A 15,884-nucleotide genomic window follows, 5' to 3' on the forward strand; every position below is an offset into this window, starting at 1 on the left:
CATGCTAACAAATTATTTTGCCTGTCTTTGGGCAAAATTTAAAGTCTGCAAAACCTTTCCAGGTTAACAGTGAAAAACCTTCTCAGTAATTTTGGTAAATGTACAGAAATTGGAGTTTATGTTAGAAGGGAGAGACTGTGAATAATGAATTGCTGTGATATATTGAGACAGCATTCAAACAAGAGGTAGATTGTGCAGGCTTAGTGATGCACAATGGACTGTGTCCCATTAAGGACATAAGACTTGTCACAAGCTGATAGAGCACACTCAGTGTGAATTAAGGATGGCATTTTCCTGCATCTGCAAGGAAAAAGGAAAGGATTAAGACTAAAGAGTTTTCACTGTAGTTTCACAGCTACATCAGTGCTATCCCCCTGGCCTAGTGGAGCAGGAGGTAGTTACAGCATCAAGCAAATCATACACACCTTCATTTCATTCTGAAGCACCAGCTCAGTCAGATTGCCATCCCTGTCATCGCTCCAAGAGGGACTGGAATTTCTCTGCACAAACAACAGCCACCAAGATCTACACGTTAGATTTCTTATTCACAACTGGCAAGCATGTTCTTTCACTCTTCAGCATTTCAAGGTGATGAAGTCAAGAGAAAGACAAAATACACATACTGCCTTGTAGATCTCTCTAGCTATTGCATGCAATTTTTGGCATGAAGAACTGGTGAAAAAGCAATAACTGAGAGATAGTTCTGTGCAAATAAATCCTGAAATGTAGTTTCTGTCTCTCTCAGCAAAACATTCTCTCCATGGCTTGGAAAACCAAGACACTATTATTATTCCAACAGAGAAAAACACCAGGAATGTCAGCTGTATTGTGAGGGCTCACAGATGTTCACAACTCTTTTGGGGGGAGAGAGCATGCAGGAAATGTGAAACATCAATTAATCTTTTGAAGCTTCCATACCCTTAAAAATAAAATATTTCTATTTCATGGTATTTCTGGGCAGTTAAATCATCCAACTCTATGAAAGACAGGCAAGGAAATCAATTTGAATGATTACATGACTACTTATACTTCAGGTTAATCAGCACAGTGACAGAAAGAGGAGAAATGACAAAAAAGCAGTTAACTTTATGATAATTACAAAATCACCCAGAGAACAGTTTGTCTCCAGTTACAATAAACATGGAAAGATAAACAGATGAGATGAAAGAAAGCTACCTAAAGTAAGACAAAAGCTCCAGTAGAAAAATGTGGCTACATACCAGTTCGAAGCTCATCAGCATAGTTTTCAACCTATCAATTTCTTCTCTCAGTTCTCTGATCAGTTTCACATTTGCATCCTGAAACATTGAGACACAGACTGTTGGAAAAATCAGTCTTAAAAAAACTCTAGCTAAAGAAATCAGTGTGGAGATATTCCAACAACTAGGAAGAGAGGAGAATAGGCAATCTCACAGCAGTACTCCTTGCTTCACTCTGCCTGGCCCTTGAGATGTACTGCCTAGGGACAGGTGGTTCTCATCTTTGATAGATTCTCTTTTACTATAAACTTTTTTCCTTCTCTCTTCTGAGCACAGACCTGCCATAGCATTTGTTCCCATCATGCTTCTAAGGATTTATGTTGCTAAGGATTTACCTTCTAAGGATTTACCTTTTAAGTAGTTACCCTGCATCAGAAAGATGCTGTTGTGTTTAATGCCAGTATATAAAATCTGATTAGAGGAGACAAAGTCAGAATGTCATCCAGGATGGTATTAAAAACTCTTACAGCTCATACATAATTTCCTGTATGCTTGGTATGGAGGCATTTATCTCAGTTTCAGAGTAAGCATTTCTGCACTGGCAATTTCTGGAAAACAGCTTTTACAGACATTTCAGACAAACTCTTGAGTCAAGAATCAGCTTTCTCTGGGCTGCCAGGTCAATTTGCAGTGAGGGGAAGAAGACTGAAGGGCTGGGGTCAAGTCCAGCATGGGCTGTGCAAGACAGAGATGGGAACACAAGTTGTCAGGCTGAAAGGCTGTGTGTGACAAGTGGCTTACCCACAAGTGTTTATGTGACTTTAACCTGTCACAGAGCTGAGAACTGCTGCTGGCAAAAGCAAGCACACAATTGCTGCTACTATTGATGTCTGAAAACTACTTATAAGCACTGGTAATTAAAATTTAAATTAAATTTGGGAAAACCTAGATTAGAAGGGTTTCCTTCTGCCCAAATTTAACAGAGTATTGATAGGAAAGCAAATAGTGAAGTACAAATCTAAGATTCTATCCTTTCATCTGCAAAATAAAATCTAGGTACACTCATGCCAAATCACAAAAGAATACTACTAAAGCTGTAAAGTCAACGGATTAAATATTAGGAAATGGCTGGAATCAATACTTTTTTTGAAACCTAAACTCACTGTATATTCCTTAAATAGATGCACTGTGATTCAGTTCTTAAGTTATACAATCATGTGTAAAGGGAGCCTCATGCAGAATTCCAGGTCAAGAGTGCTAGTTACAGAGCAAAAATTCTAGAGTTTTATATTTCTAGCATATGTGACTGTAGATCTGGATCAGTACATGTTGTTTGAATTTTGCTGTGAAGACAGACAAAATTATGCACTTCCTCACAAATTATTTTTAATGCTGGTTCTTATGACTATAGTGTCTAAAACCTCCAATCTGTTTTTACACTATGTCTTTGAGTGAGAGAGTTTACATTTTTCCCATTTGATAAATGTGGACTGAGCATAAGGGAAATGAGAAAAAAAAAGCACACACTGAAAATTTGTCTTAAGCATCTGAACATGTAGCATTGAACAAGAATGGGATAGCAGGGACAACAATAGAATTCAGGCCTCCAATGCAGCACCTGAGTGTCTCCTTAATACTCTGCCATCTCTTAACTTGTGCAGCCTGTGAAGGACCTATGCATAATCAAACAAATGAATCTGTCATAAAGTCAGAGCTAACTCCTAGAACAGGCAGTGAATGAAGCTTGGGTTCTGTGGCCAGAATTATTCCTATGTATTTAAAGGCTTCATTATTTTGTGTACTGAGAAGAAGAAAAATTGTGATTGCATAGGCTACCTTAGGCAGAATTCAAGGCCTCACCTCATTTACTCTGGGCTTGTTAATAATATTTTTGGCATTTGCAGCATATCTCAAGGTACTCATGGTCTCGTTGTAGCTGGAGCTGGCAGGTGAGATAGCTACAGACAGAAAAAAAAATGACACAATTTTTAAAAGCATTCAGTTTAATCCATTACTTTTCAAAAAGGGGTTGTTTTGGAGTGGTTTTTTTGTTTGCTTGTTTTTGTTTTGTTTTGTTTTGTTTTTGTCTTGCTTCTTTAAAAGATAAAATGAAGAAGTACCCTAGGGTTATTTCATTAAGCTCACAGAGAATGTCTTCTCTAGACTGTATTTTTAACTAAATGAATCACCTAAAATCAAAGTTATGACCTTGGTAAGACTCTTAAACATAATTTCATGCACGATCAGCATGCATTTTAATTTCCTTGAGTATTCTATGAAGTATTTATGAAAATCTTTACAAGGACAGAATCTAAGTGTTATAGCTGTTTTCTCACTGCAGTAGAGGTGTACATTAAAGGCACAATGTAGTGCAAAATATAAAACAATTAATAAACCCAAACTCACTGGCAATCATAATGGTCTTGGAGTTGCCCCCCAGGCTGTCCTTGAGCAGCCAGGTGAGGATGGAGTCACGGTAGGGGATGTAAGCCGGCCGCCTGCTCCCGCTGCTGCTGCTGCCAGAGGGAGGGCTGTCCACACGGCTGCTCTCCCCTTCACTTGTGATGCTGTTAATGCTCTGGCAGCTGCTGAACATCTGGGAATTTTGTGCTGAGGGAGAAATACCACAGAGCTCAGGAAAGGGTTTTTTTCTGTCATGGCTACTTAATTTTCTTAGATGTCATTACAGTTTATGATGACACCACACAGCTGCTCTGTTGAACTTTTTGATGTAAATGCAAAAAAATATTTACACTCAACACACAGTGAGTGAGTCATACATTTTTATCACTACCCTTCAATATAAAGAACTAATCTGCTTACCTAAAGTGGAGATGACAATTCCAAGTGTAACTAATGACTTGTTAATATTGGCACCTTCAGTAATTCTGTCTTTACAGTAACTGGGATCAGCTCTTTCACTGTAGCAAGCAAACATGAAAAAGACAATGCAAAACAAAAAAAATACCTAATTATTAACATACAGTCAATATGAAAACATTATGTATTTTCAAGCAATACAAGAAAACAGAAATTATGAGCTTTGCAATTAAAACCCCCATATACTTCAAATATTTTATATTGCCCTCTATTTCAGAAAGTCCAAACAGCCATGAGTGAAGGCTGTTGGTGCAAGATACTGTTGAAGGCCCACCAAAACATAAACTCAAGTTTGAACTGGGCAACCCAATCATTGTGGTTCCGAATTTAGAAAACAACATACATTTCACAACTCCACAATGGCAGACTGGCTCAGTACAAAAGTCTGTATATTCCCTCAATGCCACTTTCTCTGACCATACATTCATGATAATTTATGTTCTCAAGAAAATAAAAGTCCTTTTCTATAACTGTCCTAAAATTCCTGAGAAATGTATGCAACAGCACAGTATTGGTTCTGAGGACCCAAGAATTCCCTTCCCCAATAAAAACCAATACCCAGTACAGAAGAACTATTGGCAAAGACAATATTAGCTTAATATCCTCTGTTACATTATAAGAAAGCCAGGCTTACTGTTAGTTCAATGAAATTTTAAAATACTAAACTTCATTTTTAAAGACAGTGCTGCCAGCATCTTCAGAGAAAATTATCTCTTTGCCCTTCAGTATATTATTACCTGCCTGCAAGGTCTACTAAGTTGATCTTGCTTGCAATTTCAGAGGGAAGATTGTTCTCCAATATAGCCTGAAGAAAAAAAATCAATAAGGAAGATTATTCCCCTTAATTAATTAATGAAAATAAAATTGATGTACTCTTTTGTTTGAAGCTGAGTTGTACAAATGACTGTCTCACTGCCTTTGTTTGTGACCTTGACCCTCTGACTATGTTCAAACCACTAACTCAACAGCTTTCTCACCCCACAGAGAAACTATCCTCTTGTGCCAATTTCCTCTCAAAAAAACCTTTACTGCCTAGAGACTGTGAAAAGCTTTCTTGTAGACCTTACAGAGTTATTTTCCACTAATGTATTCCAAAGGCCTTTTGTGAAACTAAGGAAAAATATCCCAAAATGTTCGGTGATTGCAGGATGTTAGAAGTGTGAGACAGAAAAGGTCTATTGGATCACTGAACAACTTCCCTGCCAGGGAAGGATGTAATTCCTCCAGAAAAAGGCTGCATTGTCTCAGGGAGAGTACTGGATGCCAAATGCTAAAGAGATGAGCACATCTAAAAAGCTGGACAGATACAAAATTTTGGTGTAAACTAATGCTGTACTTCAATTAAGAATCCTAAACAAGTGTGATAAAACATAACCTCAAACATATTCACACATAATTTACACAGCATCAGAGAGGGGTTACTGCATTTCAAAGGGCTGATTAAAACTGAAAACATTTCTTTTAAAAGTGAGGTTTTGGCATCACTTCTGACTGTAAGCTTGCACAAAGGAACAGAATGCTTCAATAAACACTCAACACATCTGCAGCGTGATCCAAAGGAAATAAGTAACAGCTTCCACCGTTACTACAAACAGCACAAAACAGTGCCAAGTAAACAATGCACAACACAGTGAACAATGCCTTTGAAAGCGAAGAGGAAGTTGGGTTATTTTTAGCTAACCTGAGTGTAGTGGATGGTGAAGATAGCATGGGATCTGCTGCTGGCATTGTGAATATGTGTAGCTGCTGTGATTCTAGAAAGAAGAACAAACCATTCAATTACAAAGGGTTACTTCCCTGTATTCAGGGAAATCAAATCAACAAATACAGCAGATAAGTGAAAAAAATGTGAAACCTGGAGGATAAGGCAGGCTGCATTCTTGGATCTGATCCCTGAGCATTTGGCAGAGAACATGGAAGGGTGGAAACTGAGGATCAATTAGAGGTGTTTTTTTCCACCAGCAGCACTCTGAGGAGATATCTTAAAGCAGCCTTACAGCATAGGTATAAGGTGTGGCATAAGCATGGAACACAGCAGGGAAGCACAGCCAGCAACAGCATCAAACAGCTCATCCCCAACACAGAGAGTACAAGCCTAGCAAATCTCCATTTTGTCCCCATGTTTATCCCTTGGCATTTCCAAAGGGTTCAAAAACCTTCATACACCACTTCTGGGGTTCCTTTACCCTGATACATCTCTTTTACACTGGGGAGTCCAGTGAGACTAACCAGTCCACACACTTGAGTGCTAAATGAATGCTGGAATTCCCTGTGTGGTGCTTGCTTGGCTCTGCCATGGACAGACGGGTCAAGTGGCTCTTGTGCTCTGACCCAGTGCACTCTGGCAAGCAGGAACTGCCCACAGAAGGAGGAGCAGCAGCACCCTCCCATTGCCTCTGTAATGCAAACTTGTAGAAATTCTATTTTTTTTATTGTTGTTTTAATTAGAAAAACCCAAAGAAAGCAGGATTTTTTCCAGGGTAAAAGGAAGGACACAGGTACAACATCAGTTGTACCAAGCCTGCCCTCAACAACAGCAGGTAATTTTAGTAGTGCAGAAAAGGACTGTGGTACCATGCTTTTGTTACAGGCCCAGCTGTCAAAGCACTGCAAAGACCAGTTGCACTAGTGAGAAAAGTGCAGCTGTGTGTATGCTGCTGAGTGCCCAGGGCATGAGGGCAAAGCCAGGACTCTCCTTCCCATTGTTCTCTGCTTCCTACACCTCCTCCACAGCCATGTGAGTGGCCACTGCCAAAAGCTACAGGCAGCTGAGCACATCATGATTACAAGCAAACCAAAGCTGAGGTAGCAGGAGAACATGAACCAGTCTCCTGAAGTTGGAGGAGGAAGACAAACAATTAGGTAAAGGGCAGAAGGCAGAAAACAGCCCTACAGTGGGAAGAGAATACAAGGGCACAGCACCAAAGTTTATAAAGTAAAAGAGAAAAAGGTAGTGTTCCAAGATTTGGAGGAGGAAAAGTCAGTACTCCTCACCTCCAACAACACATATAAGGTAGTCATAGAGCAAGTTCACATCTCAGTTACTCACAACCCACATAACCCATGCATTCACCTGGAATTTTTCAGTTGTACTGAAATAGTCTCTTTTTTCCATAAAGCTCCATCTATTAATTGCTACAAGCAGAAACAGCAAAACTTAATCCTGATGTATATTCTATGGGGGTTTCTTTGTGATAATACAGCTTAGTTTTTATTTACTCGCCAGCATCACTGTTATTCTAAAACTTTGACTACTCTTATGATGAGACTTCATATTGGTTTTGGACCTGTGATTAGGATTTGGAGGATCCTTTCAAATATAACTCTTTTCCATTATTGTAATGGCATCTGTAAAGAAAGATATTCAAGGCTTCTTGTCAGAAAGTGTCTTAACTAACGAGAGCCAAAATCATTGGCCTCACCAGTGTTCCAAATCCCACCATTCACTGACAGCAAACACACAATTTGGACTAGGAAATTATACAAGCAAAACCAAATAATTGTAAGCCAAGTACTTCTAGAAAATAAATAATTATACGTTGTATTTTCAGCAGTTTTAAATGACTGAATTATAGTACGAAGTGAGTTGAAAGCTATCCAGTCTAAAGTATCATGAGCAAGTGAAGGGGAAAAACAGATGTCTGTTTACAGCAAAATGTTTTCTTGGCTTGCATTTTTTATCACAGACAGATGGTGGAAACTTGTGGGTAAGTCAGCATGGGATCAGTTTTGAAGAAACAACTTCATGAGTGCTTGTAGCTCTTGGTCTGGATAATATGATAGGTAACATCTCATGTGTGTGTCATGTCACCAACTCTGACATCCTGTCATCACAAAGCAATGGCAACCCAGCCAGCAAACATCAATAAAATCAGTACACAGCAAAAGAAGAGTTAAATACAGATGGAGCTGGTTTGTTGTGGAAAATACCTTTTAGCTATTCCTTCTTCTAGAAGTTTTACAACTTGCTTGTAGTCTGTAACTAAATGCTGAGTCAAACCTGCCAAAGATTCAAGAAGAGTTAAATATTTAGCTTTCTCAGGCAGTTTCATTCAGTTTATCCAACAATTTACCCAACATCAGGAGAATAAGGATGTTGTGCTGAGATGACAGTCTACTATACATGTAGTCACTCAACTAGAGTAAATTTTATTAAAAATCACAGCTATCTCATTTTTTAAAAAATTAAGTAAAAAATTGTAGTTCATTCTTCTGATGCAGTGACATTAGTACAAAAAAACCCTCCTACCTTCAAAGATCAGAACTTTTCCATCTGCACAACAATGGTACTTAAAAAACAGTATAAGCCTAAGCCCATAATAAATTTCCAGCTATGTCACTGCTTCTCCTTGGGTATAGATCCTATAAAAAACATCTTGGCCATCGCCCCTGGGTGATGGCTCTGCTCACACAACTAACTGAACTAGGAACCAACCCTTGTGAATTCTACCACGTAGTTAAATAGGCTTTAGTCTGCACTTGGGAATCTTCATGTGCTTTTCTCCTCAGAGCTCTTTGAAGGGGCTCCCCAAATAATGATATGAATCATCTGGGCTTTTCTTGTCCTCTCCTCTCAGTTTGTTTTTGATCGGTTTTACTTGTTTGTTTTAACATTTGATTCTATTTTTAAGGAGGGGAAAACCCCCTAAAGAAATGAGAGGAATCCCACACTCAGAGCCTGCTGTGCTGGAGGGGTGGTCATGACCAAGAGGGCCCCAGTGGAGGGCGGTGTGCTGCTGTGCTGAGGTACTGCCAGCTCCTGGCAAAAAGCAAATTCCAGCACATGCACGAAATTATCCTCAGCAGGCTCGTATTTCCCATAAATCCAGTTTAATATGCCTTGTCACCAAGGATTATTTATCATTTGTGCTGCAGTGACTCCTTAAAAAACACCTGAGTTGTGAAGCAAGTCTTTGTCATACCACAGCTAGCAAAAGACGCCTGTGGAGAATGTTTTATCTCACAGTTGGAATCCAGGGCAACTTCCTCTCCCTCCACAGATTTAGGGTTGGATTGTTTTACTAAAGACCATAAAAGTGTGGGTGAAGGGGAAGCACTGAAAAAAATATTGATATATTTGGATCAAATAATTTGTCTATGGCTAGAATGTAAGTCAAGATTATTATGAAATACAACAAGACTGAAATAGTTACTGCTGATATTGTTAGTCTGTCCTTTCATGATAACAGCTTGCTTAACTCTAAATGAAAGAAAAACCTAAGACAAAGAAGAGATTTTACTTTAGACCTTTAATAACTGATACATATAAAGAAAAAGGAAAAAAAAAGATTTTTGGGTCACCCACAATTTAAAAAAAGCCCCTAACTGCAGTATGTGTGTGTGAACACTTGCACACACACAAAGTATAGAATGATTTTCAAATAAAAGTATTTCTTCTGCTCTCTAGTGTCCCTTTACAACATATTAATTCCAGAAGTCATCACATTTTCCATTTGAGAAAGAGGCCCATTATTTGTCCAGACGCACTGGGATCTTCAAAGCTCAGAATATGGAAACTATCATACATCATTTTCCCAGACCCTTTTTCAGGGTCTTATTTAACTGAATAAAAATACCATTATAAAAAGGAAGCATGGAAGAAATTCTTACCTGCCTACATTTCCCTAAGCACTGGAATTGTGAATCTAGCAGAGAGTTTAAAACAATTAGCTTTTTAATAAGGTTAATGAAATATTTATATATGGCTTGAAAAGAAATGATGAAGTGTTCTGTTGACTGCCAGAAAAATAAAGGTCCTTTTCAAATCTCATAGAAAGATCAAAATCACTAGCTCATCTAGAAATCTGCCTTGGATGAAGAAAGGATCTCCCTGAGAAATCTGTCTCAGAGTAATAAAATAGATTGCATCATTTCCTGATTTAAGAGAGGCTGATTCCTTAACAGTGCAACCATCTGTGAGGGGGAAGTTTGAAATTATTCCAATCCAAAGCACTGAAACACTTTCAGCATTTTAAAGGCTACAATCTCTCAGCCTTTACATGAAAAAAACAATGGGTTGGAAAATATTTAAAATACTTACTGTTCAGAGCTGGGACTTTCTGACTGGACTTGCAAATGGAAAATGCATTTCCCAGAGCATCTAAGTGTCCTTAAAAGGATTATGTTTTCTAATTTTCCTCTCTCGCTATTCTTCATCCACAGTTAACTGTACTCTAGATGTCATTGACACCAAACACAACTAAAACTAATGTACACTGAGAAGCTCCTCATAAGAGTCAGCAAACATTAAAGTTGCTAATAGCTTGGAAGAAGTATGATGCAAATACAGATGCTAGTCCTTAACTTGCTTGATCCATGGAAAACAATAGAAAATTTCTGAGCTTTGCTCATGTGCACCAATTTCATTTCTCCCTTACTGTAAATTGCCTGGAAGTGAAACACAAAGCAAGCTCTCCCAGTAAACTTGCTGATAATTTTGATCTTAGCTGTCTAGCTATTGGAAATATTATTCTTGCACTCTGATCCTGCACAGAGAAACTGCACATAAAACTGCCAAAGACTACTTCAGCACGTAGAAAACCCTCATTACAGAACTCAGCAATTTTTGATTGCATCAATGCATTAGTGCAGTTAAGAAGGGCACTTTGTAACAGTGTTGTGAACCTCTCCACAAGAGGCTTTCTTGAATTTGATCTTATTAAAATCAAGCTGCCTATACTTCAAACTTGCATTCAAGTCACTGCTGCTTATTTTTGATGTGAGCTAATGAATGCAGTTCCATCACACTTTATTAGCCCTTCTCCTGAATAGATTCTAGGGCTGTCTCAAGTAAAGCAAACTGTCACAATTCTCAATTGCATAAACTGCATAGGCGAATTTATTAATATATATTTGTATACACATGTATAAAAAAACCCCTCTCATCTCTTGCCCTAAGCCACTAACTCATCAGCCTGAAATTACTTCAGTTCACATGGTCTCACAACAGCATCTAATTGCATCCCATGGTGTCTTGAGCAGAGAAAATATTTTGTTTCTCATGCATGTGATCAGTTACTTTAAAAAACATTAATCACACTTACCATTGAAAATAAAGTTTTTCTTATAGGCATTAGCACAATTTTTTTGAGGCTGTCATAATATACAAAAGGAATGAATAATCTGAAATTAATTATTAAAACTGAATTTACAAATGTGGCCAAAAGTGAAAAACATTATTTAGGGTAATCTTTTGCCATTATCTTTTTCTCTTAATTTACAAAATCTAATCAACTGGGAACTTTATTGGCATATTTCAGAACTCTAGCATAAAAATTTCCAGTTAAAAATTTCAGCTGCATCCAAGTATAAAATCCTTATTCAAAATGGCTAAATAAAAAAAAAGCACAATAGAAGCAAACAAACAAACAAACAACCCTCCCCCCCACCAGTGAACCCCACAACAACAAAAATGCCACAATGGAATTGAAAAAGAAGTGGCAGAATTGGCCTGGAAGGTTCCAGATGAAGACAAAACAATGACAAAAGGCAAGCCAGCCCATTGGCAGAAGCTATAACTTTCTTTTAAAGCAGGGAAACTCCATTATATGCAGCCAAGGAATCGCTGGAGATATAAGGCCTGAGAAAAGAAATTGCCAAGGAAGAAAGCAGTTTAAATACCCTTTCTTGTGTGGTGAATGTACAGTTGCTAAAAAAATAATTAGTATCTGAACGCCATCAACAATGAAGTTTGCCAATAACAAGCAGGTAGAAAGAGAATCTTGGAAAGCCCTCAATAAAAGTCAAATGTCTATGAATCTGCTTTTCAAAGAATTATATTTGCCATACTAATGAGACCATGAATTCATCTATTCTTTTTCAAGTCTCCTTAAAACAGGATGCTGATGTGCTGGGAAAGCACAGCTGAAACAACCAGAATGTCTGACAGACCCTTGTGTACAGGGCCATGAAAGTTCAACACTTCACAAGTGCTGATTTCAAATGTTGAGAGGAGGGATTGGTAACAGCCATGGGTTGTTAGATGTACCATGACCAATACAGCAGGTGTCCAAGGAATCAGAACTGGGCTCTGTTCAGTCAGGTTCCATCCAATCACACAGTCAAGTCACTCTGTCTGTTGTCACATCTTCCTTTAATCTCTGAGGAAGGATAACCATGTGATGTGTAATGCCATAATAAAGAAAAACAGGGAGAAAAGTCAACCAGGGAGAGCAAGAGAAATTCACTAAACAGGGACAAGGATTCTATTTAGAAGTCAGGACAAATCAGTATTTTCTCTGATGTGACAGGATCCATAAAATTTTACATGATATGCATTTTGTGTACTAAGTGCATACCCCCTAGGTATTACTTCTCACTTGGTGGCCAGCCAAGCAGTTGCAGAGCCAGTGATACCAGAGGCTGCTCTGGAATTCTGTCCACTGGATATAAGGCAAGAAGAAAAGAAAATGTATGCATTTACTTTCTAAACAAAGCCCCAGTTTGGAAAACACTCTTCCTTCTGATGTCTACCTTAAATCTACTTTGTATGATTTTACACTGGTGCTCTGATTTTGAGAAGTGATTTTTGTCAGCTGTTGGTCAGACACATGGCATTGTAGCTGGCAAACTTGACACCAGGAGCCAATTGATTTATGAAATACCAAAGGCCAAACTGCAATTTAAAGCTGTATGAGACCTTGAGGTGGAAGCACCAATCAAAACTGAAAATAAACTGTAGAAGTAGAAAAAACAATGAGAGAAAAAACAACAACAAGGTAAGAACTGAAGTAAGAAAGACAACAAAAAAAAAAGTTGACAACTGAAAATGAAGCTTATTAGGTTTTCACTTGGGTGAGATTTTCATTCCTTTTCACGATCTGCCCTGCAACATCAAACAATTGAATTTATCTACTTTTTGGGTTTTTTCAACGTATATTCTGCTGTCAAGGTATGAAACAGGTATAAAGGCTGGTCTGGAGAACCCATTTAGAGCTAATGTTAGTAGAATTTTTGATTCAGTTAATATTTCTTTAAAATAAAAGAAAGCAAAATATTATGGCTCCCATATGACCTGTGGCTGGAAAGGCAGACAATGCAGGATATCCAGTAGGATAACAGAGGCAAAGCTTTCAGTGTACTACAGGTGGCCATACCACAAGAAAAACATTTGAGAAAAGTAAGCCTTAAAGAGCAGAGGCAATTATGATCACTGCAGGAATACATGCAAAGACACAAACACAACTGGCATGCATTCCCTTGCAGTTCTGATGCTAACTGAGAATCCCACTCTCACCTTGTACATAAGGTCCTGTTTCAGGGTGCTCTCGAACTCGAAGCGTATAAGGTTTCTTTTGGTCTGACTGTTTTAACAAGTCTCGGACACGCTCGTTATAGATTTCAAGAAAACTGAAAAAAAAAAGAAAAAAAGGAAAGTTAAATTCACTCAACTAAAAACAAAACAAAAGGAGTAACTGTATATTTAGACAATGTAGCTGACTCTTACATAGATTTTTTGCACTAGTCTGTTCAAATCCCCAGATTTCCAAACACAGTGTTTTATTAGGTCCAAGGGAATGATGAGTAAGACCAGAGTGTAGAATTATGGCTCAATTTAGGAGTTAAACAAAGCAAGTAAATTTTCACTGCATTCCTATTTCAGCCATTTGTACAAAAGTGAACAGACAGAACCCAAAGAACTAAACTTAGATGGAAAACTAAATCCAATACTTTCTCATCATTCCCTTCGTTCAAAAACTATCTTCTAAGAAAACAGAAATAAAATAAACTAGTCATTACTTTATTCAATCATAGAAGTATGTTGTTAAAAGCTTTCATATTGTTGCCCAAAACAGTGACACACTTACCTGACCTTTACCCTGCACGATGCCATCTGGTCTGAGTAATCATTCTTCCTTGAAAAGAGGCCCTTCACAAACAAGAAGTTTATGTAAATTTAAAATACATTAAGAAAATGTAACTGCTTAAACAAATGCAAGTGAAGAAAAAAAACCTACCTCACATATACGTGGTGTCAGCCCAATGGATGCCTTCAAATAATAAACAGAAAAAAAATTAAATAATACATTTTCTAACACTCATGCAAAACTTATTTTTAAACAAAAGCCAAGTTATAAGAAAAGGACAGAATCACAGTGCAGTAATGACTGTATGGTGGATTATAACACAAAAAAGCCATGGAGTGTGGTTCAGAACAGCATGTTAATAAAGATCAGGTGAAATTGCATTGGAGGAAAAATTTATTTTAAAGCAAGAAATCTCTTAGAAACACAACATCCAGAAATTTCCTTAAAAATAATGGTAATTTCAAGTGGTGGCCATTCTGAATTGCTAAGATATTTTCAAAATAGAGTAATACAAATGTTCTACTTTGCCACCTATTAACCCAAATCTTAACAATTCTCCAGGCTTTTTTGGCATAAAAGTTGATTGCACATAAAATTAGTAGACAATCTGGTAATAATGTAACTAAATCCTATTGTTGATGTCTACTGAGAAAATAAAATTTAAAAATCCAAACCCTTGCCAAAAAAATAAACTATGTTAGAACAGGCCTCTTATCTTTGGGGTTTAAACACATTTTGCTCTTATTTCACCTTAAAAATTGAATCCCATGAATGTAGAAAATACTGGTCCACTTACAAAAACTATTATTTTTGTTTTCTTTTTAGCAGTATGTTTCAGCAACAGCTAAGAATATTCATGGATAAAAATAGAATTGCCTTCTGTTGCAGCAAAACACAGGAAATCATCAACTGACTCCATCAATCTGATTAGCAAGATTAAAATGCACTTTAGGTGATGCCTGGTAGACAATCTTAAAATGTAACAGCCTCTGTAAATTCCATTCAAATGCATGTCAAAACTGGAAGTGAAGTTTTATTTTCCACAGGCCAATATTGGAGTTATAATCAAGCCTGTTACAAAATTATTACTGTGATTTTTTTAAAAAAATTATTTGTGAAAGTAATTTAATCTCAGAGTAAGTCAGATTGCCAAAATATCACACAGGAATGAGTACTCTGTATTATCTTGGGAAACAGTTTCTAAAATCCAGAACTATTACAGGCTATTGATTTTTTTTTTTTTTGTCCTCTAACTCTGTGATAAGATTCATATGTAACAAGAGGATTATCTAATGATAAATATTCAAACTACACCATACTTTCTAATATTTTTACCTGATATTCTTATTTTTTTACCTAAATGTAAAGGCTCACATTTTATACATTTAAAAACCAAATAAAACATGTTTAAGCATTCTGCTCAACAAGCACCACAACAACTGTTTAAAAATAAAGCAATGTTTCTGCTAGATATCCTGCCCTCAACCCTGAGTTTAAAATAAATGGAGTACTCACAGGTGTTCCCATCATTGTGTAAGTTTTTCCTGAACCTGTCTGTCCATATGCAAAGAGGCAGATGTTGTATCCTCTAAATGCACCAGACAACACAGAAGTGCCAAGGTCCTGGAACACCTGCAAAGACCAAGAGAAATAAAACAGTCCATGAACAATACATCTCCCTGCAAACACTCTTTGCATAGAGTGTTTGCATCTTTTAATAACTCCATGAGAACAAGGATCTTTGCACATTTGTCTTTCTGTTTGATCAGACTCAATGTTGAGTGCTCAGCATTCACTTGTTAGATCTTCCTTAAGATACTGCTATAGTGCTGACAAGGAGCAGTGGTGTTTAAGTGCTTCCCTTCCTGCTATCTCTTACTGTATGTTCAGACTATGTGAATTCTCGAGGATCTTTCCCACACCGAGTGTTTACCGTTCTCATCATAAATGTGACAGAAAGTCACAATCAAGACTCTTTGATGCAATTACGTAAATTCAG

At 37.5% G+C, this 15,884-nt stretch overlaps 1 protein-coding gene across 1 annotated transcript in view; it reads right to left on the reverse strand.

Annotated features, from left to right (window-relative positions):
- Positions 1 to 15,884, reverse strand: part of STARD9 (StAR related lipid transfer domain containing 9) — a 92,746-nt gene that overhangs the window by 41,917 nt on the left and 34,945 nt on the right. Inside the window, exons 4-15 of the mRNA XM_083863539.1 lie at positions 15,401 to 15,517; positions 14,036 to 14,068; positions 13,886 to 13,947; positions 13,315 to 13,427; positions 8,010 to 8,079; positions 5,761 to 5,833; positions 4,817 to 4,884; positions 4,023 to 4,120; positions 3,606 to 3,809; positions 3,060 to 3,157; positions 1,221 to 1,298; positions 426 to 500 (exon numbers count right to left, since the gene is read on the reverse strand). Of these exons, the coding sequence (XP_083719665.1) occupies positions 426 to 500; positions 1,221 to 1,298; positions 3,060 to 3,157; positions 3,606 to 3,809; positions 4,023 to 4,120; positions 4,817 to 4,884; positions 5,761 to 5,833; positions 8,010 to 8,079; positions 13,315 to 13,427; positions 13,886 to 13,947; positions 14,036 to 14,068; positions 15,401 to 15,517 (1,089 nt within the window). The remainder of the gene's footprint in view (positions 1 to 425; positions 501 to 1,220; positions 1,299 to 3,059; positions 3,158 to 3,605; positions 3,810 to 4,022; positions 4,121 to 4,816; positions 4,885 to 5,760; positions 5,834 to 8,009; positions 8,080 to 13,314; positions 13,428 to 13,885; positions 13,948 to 14,035; positions 14,069 to 15,400; positions 15,518 to 15,884) is intronic.

Source organism: Zosterops lateralis, assembly GCF_965231275.1.
Source record: "Zosterops lateralis genome assembly, chromosome: 6".
NCBI classification, from domain to species: Eukaryota; Metazoa; Chordata; class Aves; order Passeriformes; family Zosteropidae; genus Zosterops; species Zosterops lateralis.